The 24704-nt window shown below is 44.9% G+C and overlaps 1 protein-coding gene across 4 annotated transcripts in view; it reads right to left on the bottom strand.

Annotated features, from left to right (window-relative positions):
- Positions 1–24032, bottom strand: part of ctnnal1 (catenin (cadherin-associated protein), alpha-like 1) — a 120097-nt gene extending 96065 nt beyond the window's left edge. For all 4 annotated transcript variants that reach the window (XM_065020325.1, XM_065020327.1, XM_065020326.1 and 1 more), the window contains exon 1: positions 23698–24032. In XM_065020325.1, the coding sequence (XP_064876397.1) occupies positions 23698–23793 (96 nt within the window). In that variant the 5' untranslated portion in view covers positions 23794–24032. The remainder of the gene's footprint in view (positions 1–23697) is intronic.
- Positions 24033–24704: the final 672 nt, after the last annotated feature.

The raw sequence follows: 24704 nt of genomic DNA, 5'->3' as shown, positions 1-24704 counted from the left end.
ACAAAGGTTTACTGTTGGAGTGAGGCCAATAATGCATTCTCGTCATCTACACCAATGCTTTCTTTTGTTATACCTGCCAACAAACCTGGATACGCTATCCATTTTGACGGAGTAAGCACAATCCATTCCAGAAGCTAATGTTTTAGTGGCTAGCTTCCATTAGCATTAGCTTCATCTGTTCTTATCTGTCTGACGGAGTGGCACTGAGTGCTAGGCTATTCCATGGGGCCCAGACCGGGGACATGATTGATGGAACTAATTACTCTGGGAAGCTGCTTTAGGAAACCAACTCTGCAGGAAGGAAGCATAGAATGTACATACTGGAACAATTAAAGGAGGATTCACACTGGCGTGACTTCTCTTCTCTGAGCTGCTAGCTGACATTTGATCTGTTTTTTACATCTCCCTTTGGGGTCTGTCTCTTTTTGAAAAGTCGCTTGTGGATTTTTTCCCAAACATTTTTGCAGTGTTAGCTGAAATGTAGGTGTGGAAAGTTGTTTTGAAAGCGACAGAATGTAGCCAAATCTCAAACAAATACGCCAGGCTCATCAATCTCATTCTCATAACTGTCATACAGACAATCATTTACAATGAAAACTCCTCAGTATTGAACGTTGATCTTTTGCTTGGCAAGGACCTTCAAATCTATCAAAATGACATATCTGTCCCCTTCCTATTCAAATGAGGTTTCTGTGAAGTAAATACTGCTCTGACTCGCCACGTGACAACAGCAACATTACGCACAAAACATGATCAGAATACCGCAAGCTCCTACTTGGTTCCATGTAGGCTACTCAATCCAGAGTGAGAAGAGTTTGGAATGTGGACGGTTCCATCCCAAATGGCACCCCTATTCCCTTTACAGTGGACTACTTTTAGCCTAGTTCAAGTTGCATTGTCACATGCACAAGTACAGATAAATGCTTTACTTTTACACTCTGCCCAACAGTGCATGGGGTGCCATTTGGGACCCACCCAGCGACTTCGTTACAGACTTCCAGGCCAGCTCTGTTCTTTAGAAGGGATGGGTGGGTATTATCAAGTCTCAGTTTACACATTCGACTCACAGAGAAAGGGTAGAAGAAGTAGGAGCTGGGTCATTGTGGACACAACAGGTTCATTTTACCTCAGTGTGCTAGCTACCTTTAAGCCTGGGGGTAAGCTTTCAATAGCCTGTATAATTAATGAAGCTGTGGGTCTGGGACACGGGGTTCTCAGGTGAGAGAGAGAGAGAGAGAGAGTGTCACGTTCTGACCTTAGTTCCTTTATTATGTCTTTGTGTTAGTTTGGTCAGGGCGTGAGTTGGGGTGGGTAGTCTATGTTCTTTTTTCTTTGTTGTATATCTGTGTTCGGCCTGGTATGGTTCTCAATCAGAGGCAGCTGTCGATTGTCGTCTCTGTTTGAGAATCATACTTAGGTAGCCTTTTCCCACCTGTGCTTTGTGGGTGATTATTTTACGTGTCAGGTTTTGTTCCATACGGGACTGTGTCGGTTTTCATTTATTCTCTTGTTCCTTTTGTTTTCTGTGTCCAGTGATATTTCATGAAACTATATGGACACTTACCACGCTGCGCCTTGGTCCGATCTTGTCTACTCTTCCTCAGATGACGAGGAGAACCGTTACAGAGAGAGAGAGAGAGAGAGAGAGAGAGAGAGAGAGAGAGAGAGAGAGAGAGAGAGAGAGAGAGAGAGGCACAGAAGACAGATACAAGGAGAGAGAGAGAAGAGAAAAGGGGGGAGAGAGACAGAAAGAAAGAGCGAGAACTAAAAACCCCTAACGAAGAGTTCTGCCGACACATAGGTATCAAGTAATATATTAACACACCAGTGATCAGCCCCCTGCAGTCACAGGAACAGCTCCCAACTCCACTGGCCCGGATGGAGGTCTCTGGACCAATCCATACCTACAGTTACATCCGGCCTGACAAGCAGCAGCAGGCCCCAGACCTGGTACAGCCAGGGGCACTGTCCTACCTGTGGTGTGAGGGCAGAGGGCTGTGAACACTATCAAAAGGACACTTGGGACACCTGCCAGAGGTAAAAACTCAACAACACCTCAACTCAACAGCAAACCCAGCAACACACAAGGGGGTATAAAACTTGTGAGGCATCAACTTTTACCACAAGTTTGCGATGAATTTCCACTATCAGGCTTCTTTTCAGTGTTTGGCCAAACATTTTTACCTTTCGTGTTTCCCCCTCCGAGACCTGGCCCAAAAATATTATAAAAGTTCCTGTCCTGACAGTCCTTTTTTCTTAAAAGTCAAGGCTTTGTTCTGTTACGATAACTTTCAATTCATTATCGAAGGGAGGGAGAGGTTCACAGCTGCTCACAGGGAAGCAATTAATACACATAACTAATATTCTGATGTGATTCTCTCTCTGTGGTCCAGTCAGCTGAGAAGAGAGGGATGAGTGGGGCTAGTTATAGAAGAGTAATAGGAGACAGTTTGATACATGCCATCCATTGCTGGCTGTTTGTTTGCCGATGTCCAGGCAGAAGAACTAATAGTCTGTCTGTCTGTCTGTCTGTCTGTCTGTCTGTCTGTCTGTCTGTCTGTCTGTCTGTCTGTCTGTCTGTCTTCTGTCTGTCTTACTCCAACTGTGGGTGGTAGGCTGACACAAATGAAGACTCAGTCGGCGTGCTTGGGGTCTACAAATGGCATGTCATAAGAGGTGGGGGGAGGGAGAGATAGAGCAGAGAGATAGAGCCACTGTGATTATTATTTCTCCCTGCTGGTCTTCTACGAATGTTTGAACATTTTCAAGAATGATCTGGCCTTAATGGCCATGTAATCTTATAATCTCCACCGGGCACAGCCAGAAGAGGACTGGCTACCCCTCAGAGCCTGGTTCCCCTTTAGGTTTCTTCCTAGGTTCCTGCCTTTCTAGGGAGTTTTTCCTAGCCACTGTGCTTCTACATTTTGCTGTTTGGGATTTAGGCTGGCTTCTGTACAAGCACTTTGTGACATCTGCTCATGTAAAAAGGGCTTTATAAATACGTACATTTGATTGATTGACTGAGAGAGAGAGGGAGGAAGACAGCAGGGAGAGAGAGAAAGAGTGAGTGCGCGAGAGAGAGCGAGAGACAGACCGAGAGAGAACATCAACTGCTACTCAATACTGCACTTCACCAGAGCCCAGAGATCATAAGCAGCACCAGTGACAAGACAGTGGATGTTTTGTTTTCTCAATTCATAGAGTGCTCCTCTTTTCTCCCATGCTGGACTGAAAATGAGGCAGGGGGGAACACGACAAGCCCCACCAAAACCAACAGAGATCGCTTCCTGCTCCCAGCACGCTAACAGATAGAGATATCACACCTCCATGACATTAATACGGTTTACTGGAAGTGAACCAAGATGCTACCTGATCCTGGAACCCAGAACAGGCGCAGCCCTGGTCAGGTCTGAGAGGGAAAAGGAACCTCTCATCAGTGCTCACCTCCCACCACATCAGCCAGACCCCCAAGGTTGGTATTCACAAACCGTCTCAAACCGTGCTGATCTAGGACCAGGTTCTCCCTGTCCATATGATTGTATTCATTAACACCTAAAAGGGAAAATTGACCCTAGGTCAGCACTCCTACTCTGAGGCTTTTTGTGAAAACTGGCCCAGGCCCCCAGGCTTGGGTCTCCCCTCCCTGGCTTGGGTCTCCCCTCCCTGGCTTGGGTCTCCTCTCCCTGACTTGGGTCTCCTCTCCCTGGCTTGGGTCTTTTCTCTCTGACTTGGGTCTCCTCTCCCTGACTTGGGTCTCCTCTCCCTGGCTTGGGTCTCCTCTCCCTGGCTTGGGTCTCCTCTCCCTGGCTTGGGTCTCCTCTCCCTGGCTTGGGTCTCCTCTCCCTGACTTGGGTCTCCTCTCCCTGACTTGGGTCTCCTCTCCCTGGCTTGGCTCTCCTCTACCTGGCTTGGGTCTCCTCTACCTGGCTTGGGTCTCCTCTCCCTGGCTTGGGTCTCCTCTCCCTGGCTTGGGTCTCCTCTCCCTGACTTGGGTCTCCTCTCCCTGGCTTGGCTCTCCTCTACCTGGCTTGGGTCTCCTCTACCTGGCTTGGGTCTCCTCTCCCTGGCTTGGGTCTCCTCTCCCTGGCTTGGGTCTCCTCTCCCTGGCTTGGGTCACCTCTCCCTGGCTTGGGTCTCCTCTCATCTCGCAGTCTGAGGCAGCAGGCATTCAGTTAGCTCCACTCCAGATAATGAGTCTGGCTATCAGCCACCACTGGCCAATAGATAACCACCAGTGAGGGTGAGAGACACTCCACTTACCTCCCCATTCTCTCAGGTGAGAGATCCCTTCTGGGTAATGACTCTTTCTCCTCTTATCTCTAAAACCAATGAGAAGGAGGAGGGTGAAATGGCAACACACACTCACACACACACAGAAACACACAGACAAGCTGTGGATAGATGGGCTGCACTGCATCCCCCATTCCTCTCCTCCCCAGATCTCTGGTGTTGGACTCTGTGTTGGACTCTTATCATGCAGTATATTAGCAGAGGAGAAGTCCTGATCCAGGACTGAAAACAACTGATGGACACCCTATTATCGCCTCTTAAAAAGACATGGAGTGGTAATGGCTCACTTGATAGCCGGAGACGGAAGAGGGGAAGATGAGGAAGAGGCGAAGAGACTAGAGGTCGACCGATTATGATTTTTCAATGCAGATACCGATACCGATTATTGGAGGACCAAAAAAAGCCGATACCGATTAATCGGACGATTTTTGTTTATTTAGTTGTAATAATGACAATTACAACAATACTGAATGAACACTTATTTTAACTTAATATAATCAATAAAAATCTATTTAGCCTCAAATAAATAATGAAACATGTTCAATTTAGTTTAAATAATGCAAAAACAAAGTGTTGGAGAAGAAAGTAAAAGTGCAATATGTGCCATGTAAAAAAAGCTAACGTTTGAGTTCCTTGCTCAGAACATGAGAACATATGAAAGTTGGTGGTTCCTTTTAACATGAGACTTCACTATTCCAAAATAAGAGGTTTTAGGTTGTAGTTAATATAGTATTTATAGGACTATTTCTTTCTTTACCATTTGTTTTTCATACACCTTTGACTATTGGATGTTCTTATAGGCACTATAGTATTGCCAGTGTAACAGTATAGCTTCTGTCTCTCTCCTCGCCCCTACCTGGGCTCGAACCAGGAACACATCGACAACAGCCACACTCGAAGCAGCGTTACCCATAAAGAGAAAGGGGAACAACTACTCCAAGTCTCAGAGCGAGTAACGTCTGAAACGCTATTAGCGCGCACCCCGCTAACTAGCTAGCCATTTCACATCGGTTAGACCAGCCATTGGGCTGATAGGCTTGAAGTCATAAACAGCGCTGTGCTTGCGAAGAGCTGCTGACAAAACGCACGAAAGTGCTGTTTCGATGAATGCTTACGAGCCTGCTGCTGCCTACCATCGCTCATAGACTTAATTATAACATAACACACAGAAATACGAGCCTTTGGTCATTAATTAATATGGCCGAATCCGGAAACTATCATTTCGAAAACAAAAAGTGTATTATTTCAGTGAAATACGGAACCGTTCTGTATTTTATCTAACGGGTGGCATCCCTAAGTCTAAATATTCTTGTTATATTGCACAACCTTCAATGCTATGTCATAATTACGTAAAATTCTGGCAAATTAGTTCGCAATGAGCCAGGCTGCCCAAACTGTTGCATATACCCTGACTCTGCGTGCAAGAGAAGTGACACAATTTCACCTGGCAAATATTGCCTGCTAACCTGAATTTCTTTTAGCTAAATATGCAGGTTTAAAAATATATACTTGTGTATTGATTTTAAGAAAGGCATTGATGTTTATGGTTAGGTACAGTTGTGCAACGATTGTGCTTTTTTCACAAATGCGCTTTTGTTAAATCATCCCGTTTGGCGAAGTTGGCTGTCTTTGTTAGGAAGAAATAGTCTTCACACAGATCGCAACGAGCCAGGCGGCCCAAACTGCTGCATATAGCCTGACTCTGTTGCAAGAGAAGGGACACAATTTTCCTAGTTAAAATAAATTAAATGTTAGCAGGCAATATTAACTAAATATGCAGGTTTAAAAATATATACTTGTGTATTGATTTTAAGAAAGGCATTGATGTTTATGGTTAGGTACACATGGTTAGGTACACGTTGGAGGAACGACAGTCCTTTTTCGCGAATGCGCACCGCATCGATTATATGCAACGCAGGACACTCTAGATAAACTAGTAATATCATCAACCATGTGTAGTTAACTAGTGATTATGATTGATTGATTTATTGTTTTTTTTTAAGATAAGTTTAATGCTAGCTAGCAACTTAGACAGGACAAGACAGGACGCACCACCCCATCCACCCCCCCCTCCTAGCACCCCCTTATAGCCATCCTGACAACACACCCACACCCACTGAGGACACACAAAAGCCACAGATTGTGCTCCTAATAGACTCAAATTTGTGCTGGAAAACGAACTATTTTCTAAACAGAAAGTCAAATCAAATCAAATCAAATTTTATTTGTCACATACACATGGTTAGCAGATGTTAATGCGAGTGTAGCGAAATGCTTGTGCTTCTAGTTCCGACAATGCAGTGATAACCAACAAGTAATCTAACTAACAATTCCAAAACTACTGTCTTATACACAGTGTAAGGGGATAAAGAATATGTACATAAGGATATATGAATGAGTGATGGTACAGAGCAGCATACAGTAGATGGTATCGAGTACAGTATATACATATGAGATGAGTATGTAGACAAAGTAAACAAAGTGGCATAGTTAAAGTGGCTAGTGACACATGTATTACATAAGGATGCAGTCGATGATGTAGAGTACAGTATATACGTATGCATATGAGATGAATAATGTAGGGTAAGTAACATTATATAAGGTAGCATTGTTTAAAGTGGCTAGTGATATATTTACATCATTTCCCATCAATTCCCATTATTAAAGTGGCTGGAGTTGGGTCAGTGTCAATGACAGTGTGTTGGCAGCAGCCACTCAATGTTAGTGGTGGCTGTTTAACAGTCTGATGGCCTTGAGATAGAAGCTGTTTTTCAGTCTCTCGGTCCCAGCTTTGATGCACCTGTACTGACCTCGCCTTCTGGATGATAGCGGGGTGAACAGGCAGTGGTTCGGGTGGTTGATGTCCTTGATGATCTTTATGGCCTTCCTGTAACATCGGGTGGTGTAGGTGTCCTGGAGGGCAGGTAGTTTGCCCCCGGTGATGCGTTGTGCAGACCTCACTACCCTCTGGAGAGCCTGAGGGCGGAGCAGTTGCCGTACCAGGCGGTGATACAGCCCGCCAGGATGCTCTCGATTGTGCATCTGTAGAAGTTTGTGAGTGCTTTTGGTGACAAGCCGAATTTCTTCAGCCTCCTGAGGTTGAAGAGGCGCTGCTGCGCCTTCTTCACGACGCTGTCAGTGTGAGTGGACCAATTCAGTTTGTCTGTGATGTGTATGCCGAGGAACTTAAAACTTGCTACCCTCTCCACTACTGTTCCATCGATGTGGATAGGGGGGTGTTCCCTCTGCTGTTTCCTGAAGTCCACAATCATCTCCTTAGTTTTGTTGACGTTGAGTGTGAGGTTATTTTCCTGACACCACACTCCGAGGGCCCTCACCTCCTCCCTGTAGGCCGTCTCGTCGTTGTTGGTAATCAAGCCTACCACTGTTGTGTCGTCCGCAAACTTGATGATTGAGTTGGAGGCGTGCGTGGCCACGCAGTCGTGGGTGAACAGGGAGTACAGGAGAGGGCTCAGAACGCACCCTTGTGGGGCCCCCGTGTTGAGGATCAGCAGGGAGGAGATGTTGTTGCCTACCCTCACCACCTGGGGGCGGCCCGTCAGGAAGTCCAGTACCCAGTTGCACAGGGCGGGGTCGAGACCCAGGGTCTCGAGCTTGATGACGAGCTTGGAGGGTACTATGGTGTTGAATGCCGAGCTGTAGTCGATGAACAGCATTCTCACATAGGTATTCCTCTTGTCCAGGTGGGTTAGGGCAGTGTGCAGTGTGGTTGAGATTGCATCGTCTGTGGACCTATTTGGGCGGTAAGCAAATTGGAGTGGGTCTAGGGTGTCAGGTAGGGTGGAGGTGATATGGTCCTTGACTAGTCTCTCAAAGCACTTCATGATGACGGAAGTGAGTGCTACGGGGCGGTAGTCGTTTAGCTCAGTTACCTTAGCTTTCTTGGGAACAGGAACAATGGTGGCCCTCTTGAAGCATGTGGGAACAGCAGACTGGTATAGGGATTGATTGAATATGTCCGTAAACACACCGGCCAGCTGGTCTGCGCATGCTCTGAGGGCGCGGCTGGGGATGCCGTCTGGGCCTGCAGCCTTGCGAGGGTTAACACGTTTAAATGTCTTACTCACCTCGGCTGCAGTGAAGGAGAGACCGCATGTTTTCGTTGCAGGCCATGTCAGTGGCACTGTATTGTCCTCAAAGCGGGCAAAAAAGTTATTTAGTCTGCCTGGGAGCAAGACATCCTGGTCCGTGACTGGGCTGGGTTTCTTCTTGTAGTCCGTGATTGACTGTAGACCCTGCCACATGCCTCTTGTGTCTGAGCAATTGAATTGAGATTCCACTTTGTCTCTGTACTGACGCTTAGCTTGTTTAATAGCCTTGCGGAGGGAATAGCTGCATTGTTTATATTCTGTCATGTTTCCGGTCACCTTGCCCTGATTAAAAGCAGTGGTTCGCGCTTTCAGTTTCACGCGAATGCTGCCATCAATCCACGGTTTCTGGTTAGGAATGTTTTTATCGTTGCTATGGGAACGACATCTTCGACGCACGTTCTAATGAACTCGCACACCGAATCAGCGTATTCGTCAATATTTTTATCTGACGCAATACGAAACATGTCCCAGTCCACGTGATGGAAGCAGTCTTGGAGTGTGGAGTCAGCTTGGTCTGACCAGCGTTGGACAGACCTCAGCGTGGGAGCCTCTTGTTTTAGTTTCTGCCTGTAGGCAGGGATCAGCAAAATGGAGTCGTGGTCAGCTTTTCCGAAAGGGGGGGCGGGGCAGGGCCTTATATGCGTCGCGGAAGTTAGAGTAACAATGATCCAAGGTTTTACCACCCCTGGTTGCGCAATCGATATGCTGATAAAATTTAGGGAGTTTTGTTTTCAGATTAGCTTTGTTAAAATCCCCAGCTACAATGAATGCAGCCTCCGGATAAATGGTTTCCAGTTTGCAAAGAGTTAAATAAAGTTCGTTCAGAGCCATCGATGTGTCTGCTTGGGGGGGGGGGATATATACGGCTGTGATTATAATCGAAGAGAATTCTCTTGGAAGATAATGCGGTCTACATTTGATTGTGAGGAATTCTAAATCAGGTGAACAGAAGGATTTGAGTTCCTGTATGTTTCCTTCATCACACCATGTCTCGTTAGTCATGAGGCATACGCCCCCGCCACTCTTCTTACCAGAAAGATGTTTGTTTCTGTCGGCGCGATGCGTGGAGAAACCCGTTGGCTGCACCGCATCGGATATCGTCTCTCCAGTGAGCCATGTTTCCGTGAAGCAGAGAACGTTGCAGTCTCTGATGTCCCTCTGGAATGCCACCCTTGCTCGGATTTCGTCAACCTTGTTGTCAAGAGACTGGACATTGGAAAGAAGAATGCTGGGGAGTGGTGCGCGATGTGCCCTTTTTCGGAGTCTGACCAGAAGACCGCCTCGTTTCCCTCTTTTTCAGAGTCGTTTTCTTGGGTCGCTGCATGCGATCCATTCCGTTGTCCTGTTTGTAAGGCAGAACACAGGATCGCGGAAAACATATTCTTGGTCGTACTGATGGTGAGTTGACGCTGATCTTATATTCAGTAGTTCTTCTCGACTGTATGTAATGAACCCGAAGATGACCTGGGGTACTAATGTAAGAAATAACACGTAAAAAAACAAAAAACTGCATAGTTTCCTAGGAACGCGAAGAGAGGCAGCCATCTCTGTCGGCGCCGGAAGTACCTTGGCTTCTTACTGCATTCGTGTAACAGGCAGGCTCCTCGTGGAGTGCAATGTAAGGCAGGTGGTTAGAGCATTGGACTAATAACCGGAAGGTTGAAAGATTGAATCCCCGAGCTGACAAGGTAAAAATCTGTCGTTCTGCCCCTGAACAAGGCTGTTAACCCACCGTTCCTAGGCTGTCATTGAAAATAAGAATGTGTTCTTAACTGACTTGCCCAGTTAAATAAAGGCTCAAATTCTTTAAAAAATACAAATAAAGATCGGCCAAATCGGTGTTCGGAATAATTCAGATTAATCGGTTGACCTCTAGAAGAGATGGAAGGGAAGAGACGGAATAGGGCAAGAGGGGAAGAGACGGAAGAGGGGAAGAGACGGAAGAGGGGAAGAGACGGAAGAGGGCAAGAGGGGAAGAGAAGGAAGAGGGGAAGAGACGGAAGAGGGGAAGAGACGGAAGAGGGGAAGAGACGGAATAGTGCAAGATGGGAAGAGTGCAAGAGGGGAAGAGACGGAAGAGGGGAAGAGACGGAATAGGGCAAGAGGGGAAGAGATGGAAGAGGGGAAGAGACGGAAGAGGGGAAGAGACGGAAGAGGGCAAGAGGGGAAGAGACGGAAGAGGGGAAGAGACGGAAGAGGGCAAGAGGGGAAGAGAAGGAAGAGGGGAAGAGACGGAATAGGACAAGAGGGGAAGAGACGGAAGAGGGGAAGAGACGGAAGAGGGGAAGAGATGGAAGAGGGCAAGAGGGGAAGAGACGGAAACGGGGAAGAGGGAAAGAGACGGAAGAGGGCAAGAGGGTAAGAGAAGGAAGAGGGCAAGAGGGGAAGAGACGGAAGAGGGGAAGAGACGGAAGAGGGCAAGAGGGGAAGAGAAGGAAGAGGGGAAGAGACGGAAACGGGGAAGAGGGAAAGAGACGGAAGAGGGCAAGAGGGGAAGAGACGGAAAAGGGGAAGAGGGAAAGAGACGGTAGAGGGGAAGAGACGGAAACGGGGAAGAGGGAAAGAGAAGGAAGAGGGCAAGAGGGGAAGAGACGGAAGAGGGCAAGAGACGGAAAAGGGGAAGAGGGAAAGAGACGGAAGAGGGGAAGAGACGGAATAGGACAAGAGGGGAAGAGACGGAAGAGGACAAGAGGGGAAGAGACGGAAGAGGGGAAGAGACGGAATAGGGCAAGAGGGGAAGAGACGGAAGAGGGGAAGAGACGGAAGAGGGGAAGAGTGGAAGAGGGGAAGAGTGGAAGAGATGGAATAGTGCAAGAGGGGAAGCGACGGAAGAGACGGAAGAGGGGAAGAGACGGAAGAGGGGAAGAGACGGAAGAGGGAAAGAGACGGAAGAGGGGAAGAGTGGAAGAGATGGAATAGTGCAAGAGGGGAAGCGACGGAAGAGACGGAAGAGGGGAAGAGACGGAAGAGGGGAAGAGACGGAAGAGGGAAAGAGATTGAAGAGGGAAAGAGACAGAATAAACGGAAGAGGGGAAGAGACGGAAGAAGGGAAGAGACAGAAGAAGGGAAGAGACAGAAGAGACGGAAGAGGGGAAGAGACAGAAGAGGGGAAGAGACAGAAGAGACGGAAGAGGGGAAGAGACAGAAGAGGGGAAGGGACAAATAGTGCAAGAGGGGAAGAGACGGAAGAGGGGAAGAGACGGAAGAGGGGAAGAGACGGAAGAGGGGAAGAGACAGAAGAGGGGAAGAGACAGGAGGGAAAGAGACGGAAGAGGGGAAGAGACAGAAGAGGGGAAGAGATAAAAGAGGGGAAGAGACAGAAGAGCGATAGAGGGATGAGAGCGGGAAATTGTGGTCATAGGAAGGGGGTCCAAGATTCCCTAATATGACCAAACCATCTGACCAACTACTACATGTTGGCTTCCCACCCCAAATATTAGTGGGATCGGTGATTTTATTTAGTATTTTATTTAACCTTTATTTATCCATGTGAGTAAATTAAAAACAAATTCTTATTTACAACAATGGCCTAGAAATGTGGTGCATCGAAACAAAATACATTGTTGACAGATCTGGGTTTCAAATGAAATCAAATGAAATCTTTGGTGATGGCCTGCACTATCTCATGAGTAATCAAATCAAATCAAATTGTATTTGTCACATGCGCCGCATACAACACTGAAATTATTACTTACAAGCCCTTAACCAACAGTGCAGTCTTAAGGGAAATACCTCAAAATAAAAAAAGTTAAGTAACAAATAATTAAAGAGCAGTAAGGCAGTATTGTTTAAAAAGTTCATTCACACAACAACGAGTCAGCCCCAGGCTGGCGCATGTGTTTTTATAGCTGATCTGATGTTATCTTACACCAGACCATTTGCTCTGCCTGTTCTGTGCCTCATGGTTCATGGTGTGTGATGCACACTGGCTGACTGCATGATTCTCCACAGTGCTGAGCAGAGCAGAGTTGGCTTTGGCCTCACACAGAAGCCTATGATGAGGAAACCAAAAAACAGAGGCCTCAACTCACATAGTTAGCCTGAAGTCGACTGTGAAGTAATTGATCAGATATGGCCCTGGTCCTGGTCACCCGTGTTGAGCTATAGCTAAACAAACATCATGCTGAGAGAATACAACCGCTTACCACAGGCAAACACGCTTGACCACACTGCACACCACCACGCACACACATTTCCCTCCTATCCCGGAAGGTGTTTGGTGTGGTAATCCTCTGTGGCTTGCCTTTAAGCCATGGAGTCATTCATCTTCATTACAGTCATGGCTAGAAGAAGCAGATCTGTTATGCTCTCAAACTAGGTTAATGCCTCTACTGTCTGTCTGGGAATAAAAAAACGACTTTTCCACTTGGGTGTTTATCATGTCATTCCGCTGCTGGGATGGGTACATTACTAGCCTGGAATCCACACGGATACGCTGGTGAAACAGAGTATATCCCGTTGGATTCTAGTCAACAATTGACTGAAAGCCTATTACTGAGGTGTTGTTATGGTAATACATATATTATATTTGATCTTATTCCAGACTGTGAGCAACAACAAAAAAACTCCTCCCTTTCTCAGACCTTTTGACCGTTCAGAAAAACTGCAAGTGGCGCAGAAGTTACGCAAGCATGACAACTCAACTTAACCAACTTGGACAGAGAAAGGATTTCAAAGCCCCAATTATAAGAGAAAATATTTTAAGAAACTGTGCTTAGTCTGGCAGAAAAACAACAGAGCCAGCACAAATATGTTATAACAAGGCTTTGGGTGTCACAAGCGTTTAAATGTTCCCAGATGAGATCAAAGACTCGGGTGTAATTTATTAGCCTTGTTTTCTTCCCACAAGACCCAAACCTCCAGACAACACCACCACCTCCACCCACGTTTCCAGTTAAGACACAGACCCCCGTGTCAGACCTATACTCTACACGGGAACGTTTAACGAAATGAACACCTCAATTATATAGCCAAAGACCAGAACTATTATTTGACTAATCGTGGCTTCAAAACTGTAATCGGATGTGAAAAGGAAGCACAAAAGCACAACTAGATGATCCCTAATTGCCCACCAGCCTACTGTGTGGACCACATCATAGGTAAGGCTGCACAAAGGGCTGGTTGAGACACATTTAGGGCTGTTCCCGACAAAAGAAAATCTTGGTCGACTAAGAGTTGTCTATTCTTTTGACCAATTGATTGGTCGGAATTTTAAAACGTGTATTTTTCCATATATAGACACATCCTATGTGTTTTAATCAAATCAACTATATGCACTGAGCTTGTCTGATGCTTTAAGCGAACTGTTTGATGAAATAATTAAGACACACAAATGACAAGAGGGAGTGCCGAGCCTGACTCAGACTTGCTGCGCGGTGTTTAAATAAAGACAGCGAGTGACTGTGACTAGCACCCGCTCTCTCTTCCCTGCATCAACAGTGTGTATCACGCTGTCAGTGTTGCTGAAGCGGCAACATAACTACAGACATTTCTGACTGAAAAGTTATGTTACCGAAATCTCTAATTTGTTTAGGAAAAACATTCTCTGTACCCTCAACTAGGGCTGGGCGATATGGCAAATAAATTATCATGATATATATATATATTCATTTTCATTCGATACCGATAATTAGCATGACATTAATCAAAGGGCCATTTCTGCTTCAGACTCAAGACTGTCTAAACAAACCAAAGGCTTTAATGATTCTTATTTATTGTCGGATGTAGAACTCACAAATAACATTAACTCCACTTTTCATAAAGGTATAAACCCTTATAAGTTATGAACAAGAAATACAAAATAAAAAAAACAAATAGTGCAAGTCAATATGCATTATAGCTGTTAGCCTAATAGCACATCACAGTTGAAGTTAGGGTAGTTGTCTTACAAGTTACAAGCAAGAAAGAAAAGTCTGTCTACTGTCTCTGGATTTAAAGCTGCCCTATGGATGGTCACAATGTTGCCACCTGTGCTAAAAACACAATATGGGGGGGAGCTGGTCGCAGGAATGCACAGGTAGCGCTTTCCAGGTGGCTGACTTTGGGAAAGTGTTTTTGGTGGATCTTCCACCAGTCCAGTGAATTGGTTTCACTGTCAGCCTCAGGAGACTGAAGGTAGCAACTGAGTTCGTTGGATGTGGCATGGCTTGCAAACCATTACAGACTACAAGGGGAAGCACAGCCGAGAGCTGCCCAGTGACACGAGCCCCTAACCAACAATGCAGTTTTAAAAAAATACAGATAAGAATACGAGATAAAAGTAACAAGTAATTAAAGAGCAGCAGTAAAATAACAATAGTGAGACTATATACATGGGGTACCAATACAGAGTCAATGTGCTGGGGCACCGGTTAGTTGAGGTAGTACGTACATGTAGGTAGAGTTATTAAAGAGACTATAGATGACAACAGAGAGTAGCAGCGGTGTAAAGAAGGTGGGGGGGGGACTGCAAATAGTCTGGGTAGCCATTTGACTAGATGTTCAGGAGTCTTATGGTTTGGGGTAGAAGCTGTTTAGAAGTCTCTTGGACCTAGACTTGGCGCTCCGGTATCGCTTGCCATGCGGTAGCAGAGAGAACAGTCAATGACTAGGGTGGCTGGAGTCTTAGACAATTTTTAGGGCCTTCCTCTGACACCGCCTGGCTTAGAGGTCCTGGATGGCAGGAATCTTGGCCACAGTGATGTACTGGGCCGTTCGCACAACCCTCTGTAGTGCCTTGCGGTCAGAGGCCGAACAGTTGCCATACCAGGCAGTGATGCAACCAGTCAGGATCCTCTCGAAGGTGCAGCTGTAGAACCTTTAGAAGATCTGAGGACCCATGACAAATGAGGACCATGTTAGTTTGTTGGTGATGTGGACACCAAGGAACTTGAAGCTCTCAATCTGCTCCAAAGCAGCCCCATCGATGAGAATGGGGGCGTGCTACATCCTCTTTTTCCTGTAGTCCACAATCATCTCCTTTGTCTTGAATACATTGAGGGAGAGGTTGTTGTCCTGGCACCACACGGCCAGGTCCCTGACCTCCTCCCTGTAGGCTGTCTCGTATTTGTCGGTGATCAGGCCTACCACTGTTGTGTCAAATTTAATGATGTTGTTGGAGTCATGCCTGGCCGTGCAGTCATGAGTGACCAGGGAGTACAGGAAGGGACTGAGCACACACCCCTGAGGAGCCCCTGTGTTGAGGATCAGCGTGGCGGATGCGTTGTTACCTACCCTTACCACCTGGGGGTGACCCGTCAGGAAGTCCAGGATCCAGTTGCAGAGGGAGGTGTTTAGTCCCAGGGTCCTTAGCTTATTGATGAGCTTTGAGGGCACTATGGGGTTAAACACTGAGCTATAGTCAATGAATAGCATTCTCCCATAGGTGTTCCTTTTGTCCAGGTGGGAAGGGGCAGTGTGGAGTGCATAATGATTGCATCATCTGTGGATCTGTTGGGGCGGTATGCAAATTGGAGTGGGTCTAGGGTTTCTGGGATGATGGTGTTGATGTGAGCCATGACCAGCCTTTCAAAGCACTTCATGGCTACAGACGTGAGTGCTACGGGTCATTTAGGCAGGTTACCTTAGTGTTCTTGGGCACAGGGACTATGGTGGTCTGCTTAAAACATGTTGGTATTACAGACTCGGACAGGGAGAGGTTGACAAGTCATTGGACAAGACCTGTGAAATGGCTTTCTCCTGCTCCAGTACTCTTTGCACCATCTTTTGACGTGATCCCCACCTGGTAGGCGACTCTGTCACCAACTTGCGCTGGGGTAGGTTGTGTTCTTCTTGAGGAAGTACCAGGTCTCTCTTCTTTTTCCACAAATAGGAAAAGGCACCTACCACTTTCTTACACACTCCAGTTGCTCGATCCACCCATTTGTCTCTACTCACTCTCTCTAAGGGAAATCAAGAGATTTTAATAAAATGTTAAAATCACAATAATCCCTTTAGTTATGTACAAATCTAATATTTAACTTAATCAGTTGATGAAAACAAATGCACATTTAGTTTCATCTAACCAATCACTTCAATATACACAATTGACAAGGCTAATACCAATGGCCAAGTGCAGACGATGTCCAAAACATTGCAGTCGGGTCCATTTGTTGATTTGAGCGGCCTTCACCACGTTCACACCACTATCCGTTGTAATGCAGACCTGTCTGTCTTGACTGAGTCCCCAGGAGGCAGAGTGTCAATGAGCCCCTCTGCTATAGCTTCACCCGTGTAGTCGTCGGGAAAGTATGATTTTTGAAGGCATTTATTTCTAAGATTCCACTCTTTGTCAATATAGTGGATAGTGAGGCTAATATAAGGCTCTGACGTGCGACTTGACCACAGATCGTTAGTAGTAGCAAAATAGGTCAAATCTGTCTTGAGCTGTTCCTCAATGTTTTCCCTACACTCGGCGTAGAGTTTAGGCAGTGCGGTGTGAGAGAAATGTTTGTGGCCAGGGAGCACATACCTGGGGTCAATTAAATTGATAAACCTCTTGAAACCTTCCTTTTTGACTGTGCTAATTGGTAGCATGTCCTTAGAAATGCAATGCATAATAGCATTTGTGATGTCTTTGTGTCTTTTCGATGTTTGCTTGTAGGGCATAAACGCTGTCAGTGTTGACTGCTTCGGGCGAACATCTCTATATTGGCTGGTGTTTGAGGGGCGTTTATCAATACCGTGGCACAAACTCAAACTTCCTGCATGTTCCAAAGAGTGATTTTGCTTCAGATGGTGAAAAAGGTTTGTCGTATTACCACTTGGTAGCCACCTGTCTACGACACAATTTGCACCGAACATTGCTTTGCTCTTTGTCGGACTTCAAAAAGCCAAACCACTTCCAAATAACTGAAACAGTTGAACCCTTTTTATAAATAATTTCTTTGTTGGAAGCTGCTCCTTCTCCATGGCTATCACTGCCACTGTTTTCACCTACATCACTATATTGTTTTGTGGTTAATAGTGTTTTTTTAGTGGGCGTATATCTCTCCACGTGCATATTGTCACTTCTCCGCACGTTCCTGCTGCGTCACAGAGATTAAATGGACCTAATTATTCTATTTCGACATAATCTAAAATGATTCTAAACGTTTTTATATTGTTATTGAGGGAAGCAATTACCTCAATAATTATTGAGATTGATTTATCGCCCAGCCCTACCCTCAATGCGTTCTCTCCTTATGTGACACATGTATGCATCACATGCACATGACCAATAGGGCCTTACCTATAGCATATCATAATCACATCGATAAATTGGTACATCGTAACACATGATAGCAAAATCAATGAAGAGGATATGACAAATAAACTCGAAAAGGGAATGTTTACTGGTTGCTCAGGTTGTAAAGGAGAAGTCAGATATGTGGAATAAATGTGACTAGTTGTGGAAAATAATGGAGCTCAAGAAAAGCAAGGTAAGGAGCAAGTGTTGCATGCATATTAGGCCTATGTGTGACGAACAGGTTCTGTTAGAATACAATCTACTTTTTCTGACCGTTTGGAACAATGTAGACAACACTAGATAAATTATAAGTGTACCAGAGAGTCTGTTGTAAAGTTTTTTTGTTTTTTGTAAAGCCGCATTCCTGAATGCAATTTCCGAAATGGAATGGTTTAGTCCTATTTATTGTTTACGCTAATTATTCAATGGTCGCTTTATTTTATGTTCAAACTAAAATTATTGAATGCATTTCACATCATGAATGACTCGTATGATGTGTGAATTTTTATTTTACCTTTTTTTAACTAGGCAAGTCAGTTAATAACAAATTCTTATTTTCAATGACGGCCTAGGAACAGTGGGTTAACTGCATGTTCAGGGGCAGAACGACAGGGATTTGAACTTGCAACCTTCCAGTTACTAGTCCAATGCTCTAACCACTAGGCTACCCTGCCGCCCCGATGTGATGACATGAACAAATAAATGATTGATTGATACATATAAATATACAGTGCCTTGCGAAAGTATTCGGCCCCCTTGAACTTTGCGACCTTTTGCCACATTTCAGGCTTCAAACATAAAGATATAAAACTGTATTTTTTTGTGAAGAATCAACAACAAGTGGGACACAATCATGAAGTGGAACGACATTTATTGGATATTTCAAACTTTTTTAACAAATCAAAAACTGAACAATTGGGCGTGCAAAATTATTCAGCCCCCTTAAGTTAAGTTATGTTGCCGCTTGCACTGTAGCGCCACCTTTTGCTGCGATTACAGCTGTAAGTCGCTTGGGGTATGTCTCTATCAGTTTTGCACATCGAGAGACTGAAATTTTTTCCCATTCCTCCTTGCAAAACAGCTCGAGCTCAGTGAGGTTGGATGGAGAGCATTTGTGAACAGCAGTTGTCAGTTCTTTCCACAGATTCTCGATTGGATTCAGGTCTGGACTTTGACTTGGCTTTCTTCTTGCCACTCTTCCATAAAGGCCAGATTTGTGCAATATACAACTGATTGTTGTCCTATGGACAGAGACTCCCACCTCAGCTGTAGATCTCTGCAGTTCATCCAGAGTGATCATGGGCCTCTTGGCTGCATCTCTGATCAGTCTTCTCCTTGTATGAGCTGAAAGTTTAGAGGGACGGCCAGGTCTTGGTAGATTTGCAGTGGTCTGATACTCCTTCCATTTCAATATTATCGCTTGCACAGTGCTCCTTGGGATGTTTAAAGCTTGGGAAATCTTTTTGTATCCAAATCCGGCTTTAAACTTCTTCACAACAGTATCTCGGACCTGCCTGGTGTGTTCCTTGTTCTTCATGATGCTCTCTGCGCTTTTAACGGACCTCTGAGACTATCACAGTGCAGGTGCATTTATACAGAGACTTGATTACACACAGGTGGATTGTATTTATCATCATTAGTCATTTAGATCAACATTGGATCATTCAGAGATCCTCACTGAACTTCTGGAGAGAGTTTGCTGCACTGAAAGTAAAGGGGCTGAATAATTTTGCGCGCCCAATTTTTCAGTTTTTGATTTGTTAAAAAAGTTTGAAATATCCAATAAATGTCGTTCCACTTCATGATTGTGTCCCACTTGTTGTTGATTCTTCACAAAAAAATACAGTTTTATATCTTTATGTTTGTGGCAAAAGGTCGCAAAGTTCAAGGGGGCCGAATACTTTCGCAAGGCACTGTATATATATATATATATATACTGTAAGCATTAAAATAAAGGCATAAGTAAGTTACGGTATTAAGAATAAACAGGATGCTCTCTTAGGCTTACAGCTCGATGGTGGTGATACAAGGCTGCTATAATAAACCTACTAAAGATGATAATAATAATAGTAATAATAACAATAAAAAGGAGATCTGCTGCCTCCACCACATTGTTCTCAACACCAATATGCTGGTTAACTTTGCTATTATGCACATAGCAACATGGTCTAGGAAAAGGCGCCAATTCAACAGCGCAGTGATGTGTTTCAGAACCGCGGACAGCGACCACTATCCAACGCTGGAGAAAGCGCATTTGCTGTAAAATAATATGATTTTTTATTTGTGTTACACCATTGCTCTTACATAATTTAACCATATACAATTTCAGTAGCACATGTTTTAGACTGATAGACTGTGCCATCCCCACGGCCTCCACAATGGATCAGTCCACTCAGACTGGCATCAATCAGACAGGTGTCTTGTACACCATGATTTGTAAAAACAAATGTGGCTACTGCTCGACTAAAGAAATCTTTGACCAGGTCCTGAGAGTGGCCACAGTGACGGAGGATGCAAAAAGACAGGTGGACGGACGGACAGACAGGCAGGTAGACAAACAGATAGCCAGGCGGTCAGACAATCAGACAGGCAGGCAGGTAGACAAACAGATAGCCAGGCGGTCAGACAATCAGACAGGCAGGCAGGTAGACAAAAAGATAGCCAGACGGTAGACAAACAGATAGCCAGGCGGTCAGACAATCAGACAGGCAGGCAGGTAGACAAACAGATAGCCAGGCGGTCAGACAATCAGACAGGCAGGCAGGTAGACAAACAGATAGCCAGACGGTAGACAAACAGATAGCCAGGCGGTCAGACAATCAGACAGGCAGGCAGGTAGATAAACAGATAGCCAAGCGGTCAGACAAACAGATAGCCAGACGGCAGACAAACATATAGCCAGGCGGTCAGACAAACAGATAGCCAGACGGCAGACAAACAGATAACCAGGCGGTCAGACAAACAGATAGCCAGACGGCAGACAAACAGATAGACAAGCGGTCAGACAAACAGATAGCCAGACGGCAGACAAACAGATAGCCAGGCGGTCAGACAAACAGATAGCCCTACGGCAGACAAACAGATAGCCAGATGGGCAGACAAACAGGTAGACAAACAGATAGTCAGGCGGGCAGACAAACAGATTGGCAGATTGCTGTAACCTTGTGTGTGCATACATGGTGCGGGACCATAGAGATAGAATATTGTAGCCATAGAGACACAATATGGCAATATTCTATATTCTATTGTTCTGAGCGTGTATAAAAGTGTTCCATTTCATTCTGTGGTTGTAGAGGTGTGCGGTCGTGAGCAAGCCCAGCAGTACATCTCCCTCCCATCTACTAGAGATTACATGCTGAATGGAGTAGAGCTGATAACAGAACAGAGGCTGTGAGAAGATCAATGTCACAGTGTACAGACAGGGGTGGAATCTGCACCAGAATAATCTTCCCAGGACTTTTCTCAGCGACACAGACTTTTCATCCACCACCCCCCCTCTAACCACCCCAGTCCCAAAGGAGAGCCCACACAATGCAGGCAGTCAGATAATCATCCAGAACCCCCTTCTCCAACCCCCCAACCCCACTCCCAAAGGAGAACCCACACAATGTAGCCAGTCCCTCACAATCTACTTCTGCCCTCTACACAACAGAAGCCTCAATGCAGGGAAACTTGTGTATTACATTTACATTGTATCATCAACACTGTCTGGTTGCATGATTATCTCCAATGACATCATGACTTTAACAACAACAAATATGGAGAAAACATTTAGCAGAGATTATCTGCATCGCAAACAGTTGCTATGGGGATTCTTACAAGGGGAGAGAAAATGTCATTGTTGAGCAAACATTTTGTCCTTGACGCTTTTGTTACATCTAAAACAGCAAGAATGTGAATGTCATTATAGCACGCCCACACGATGATCTTCCTCACCACCGGAGAGAATATAGGAAACTTGAAACAGACCTTACAGCTTGATTTTGCAGCACTGTAGCCTTACATGCAGTAAGTTGGCTGTGCAAAGTGCATGAATGACACAATAACAACTCTGCTAGTTTTTCAAATGAGTTGCTATGAAAAAGTTAAGCTAGAGAAGGCCTTTTCAGCTTTCCTTGAGAAAGGCAGAAACATTGATTTTACAGCTCATTTCATCAACAAATGAAAGCATGTACAACCTGTTTCTTCACTTCAGATACATGGAATTAAAAAGCACACAGCCCAGTGCTAAATGAATGCATTGGAATGACAAGAGTATCCTAGACCTACGTCATGCAGCTCTCCTCTTGAGAGGGGTATCCACAAGGACCACACTAGTGGCCTTATCTTTCAAATGAGCCAGTGCCAATAGAGGGAGGACCCAGGCTTTGACACCCCTCTGAGGGGGAAGGGTCCTGGACAGAGACCCCCCTCACCACTGTATTGTCTGGGACTCTGTAAACCCTCATTGGAGAGGTGCCCCACTGCCTCTCTTTCCACTGTAGATGAATAGAGACACACCAGTAGATATTACATGTCTCTCTGAACCTTCTCCAATAGCCACTACCTCTTAAACAAGAAAACATTAGCATTTATGTGATTCTCACTCTCTCATTCCCCCCCATTGATGTGATACAATGCAAGCTGGCCATGTGACTTGCTAGAATTGGAAATCAGCCTAGAGGTCACACAAGAGCATAATGGGTTAGTTTTACACATGCTGACACAGGAGCTATTTGTGAAAATCTGATGATGTTGTTTATCTGAGCTGGACAAATCCTATTTCTCAATGGGGATACTAGACATACATTGCTTATAGCTTAATCTATAGAACTGTAATAGGCTATGATTTTAAACTGCAGAAGAGCAGGTACTTTTTGTTATGTGATGAACCCCTATTAATGAACCCCTTGCATGGGTATAGGCTAGTCACCATAATGTTTTCTGCATCTAGTGAGGGGAGAAAAGTTCACATAAATTCTGAGAATATAGGCTATTTGTAACTTTTCTACTACATTTTGGGGTCAGCCCCGTTGTGCACTAATTAGAAGGGGAAGAAACAAGGAGAAATGTTCACAGACAATTTGATACATGAAATGTACTGAAAATAAACAGTTTCCACAATAGTTCATCAATGAGCAAATTACACATTGTAGCTTTAGTAGGCCACCCTTTGAAGGCCACCCTTTAGTAGGCCACCCTTTAGTAGGCCACCCTTTGAAGGCCACCCTTTAGTAGGCCACCCTTTAGTAGGCCACCCTTTGAAGGCCACCCTTTAGTAGGCCACCCTTTAGTAGGCCACCCTTTGAAGGCCACCCTTTGAAGGCCACCCTTTAGTAGGCCACCCTTTAGTAGGCCACCCTTTGAAGGCCACCCTTTAGTAGGCCACCCTTTAGTAGGCCACCCTTTGAAACTTCCTTGTGATCATGTCCCCACATTCTTTCCCAAGTTGAGCCCTATGCAATTAAATAATTTGAGACTTTCACAATAGAATTAGACCATATATTTAAAAAAAAAAAAAGTGGAGCCTTTACAGCAGTTGGATATTTCACTGGGTACAAATTCCACCCTTAAAAAAAGATTGCAGTTTTGAAACAGCTGTAAAAGTGCAATAACTGCGGTCAACTGTGGGTTTATTGACGCAGTAATTACAGAATACTACACTCTAACTGCAGTTACACTGCAAAATTACTACAGTAACAAAAAACGATTATTTTGGACGCAGTATTTGCAGCATACTGCAGTTATACTGCACTCTAAATGCAGTTATACTGCAGTGTACTGCCGTTACACTGCACTCTTACTGCAATCTTTTTTCGTCAGGGCAAAACTTCTCAACAACATGAACATGCGGCGGCCTCCACGTAAACAAACGGGAACAACGCAGTTATTCCAATACACCGTCATTCAATCACCTCCTTTAAACTTTCACATTTACAGAAATATCGGAATAGTTTAAACAATCGACGACTTGAGAGTGAAAGTGCAATGCAGTCTCCTTCAATCCACAACACACTGCGTTAGCTTGGTAAATGAAACAAAATAACAATTCGTCCTTTAAGAATGTTCATGGACAAAGTTTCACTCGTTTCGTTCTGGCGCACAACTCACCTGCGATACCAATGGGATAAGTGTTTGTTCCACCGACCGAGTTTTGATTTCCAGTCCGGAATCAAAGTTAACACTGCTGCAAGGAGATGAAGCCATTCCAGCCGATCTCTCTTTATTACACAATGCACTACTGGGTTACCGCTACCTGGCTTAACGTTTCAGTAAATTAGCGTAAAGTAATGTGTGAAAGTATTTGGGGTTTATTCCTCTAGTTACACGGTCGACTGACTGACTCTAAAGAAGCATACCGTTTTATTCCACTCGTGTTCGGCTGTGTTGCATTCTGTGCGCCCGCTAATGTCTATGTAGTTTACTCAACTACGACAGACAGAGGAGTCTGCAGCAACTAGCTAGAGAGTGGGTTGGCTCTCCAGGACTATAGCCGTACGAGTAAGAACTGACAGGCACGCACATACACGCACACAAAGGTTGTAACGATCGATCGAGAGAGAGAGCACACTGGGGACATGGACGTTTTAGTCTCTTATTTACAGAGCTCATTTCAGTTTGTCTTAAACTCGTACATCATGGTTTATTGTCCGCATAGCCTTTAGCCTACCCTAGTGTTTTGTTTACATGGTAGTAACCCTTGACTAGCTGATGTAATATTCCATGACTCTCTCACCCGGACAGTTTTACAGGACAAGCATCGAAGACAGCTCTCTCTATACCTTCGCAATTCACATGTTAACTTCATAGCAGGCGTTTGCTCAAGCTTATTGGAAGAATGAAGACATGTATGTAACAAGGTGTTTGCAGGAATGTGAGTCTTTGATGTGTGCTATAGCCATCTCTTTGGTGATTGGCAGCCTGATAGACTATACAGTATATTAAAAAATATACATATATATATATACATACAGTAGCAGTCAACACCAAAAACTACTCACTCAAGGGTTTTTCTTAATTTGTATTATTTTCTACATTGTAGAATAATAGTGAAGTCATCAAAAGTATGAAATAGCGCATATGGAATCATGTAGTAACCAAAAAGGTGGTAAACAAAT

The sequence above is a fragment of the Oncorhynchus nerka genome, linkage group LG7 (assembly GCF_034236695.1).
Source record: "Oncorhynchus nerka isolate Pitt River linkage group LG7, Oner_Uvic_2.0, whole genome shotgun sequence".
Lineage (NCBI taxonomy): Eukaryota > Metazoa > Chordata > Actinopteri > Salmoniformes > Salmonidae > Oncorhynchus > Oncorhynchus nerka.
Note: the sequence above shows the minus strand (reverse complement) of the source record. Positions and strands in the feature narration are given on the sequence as shown.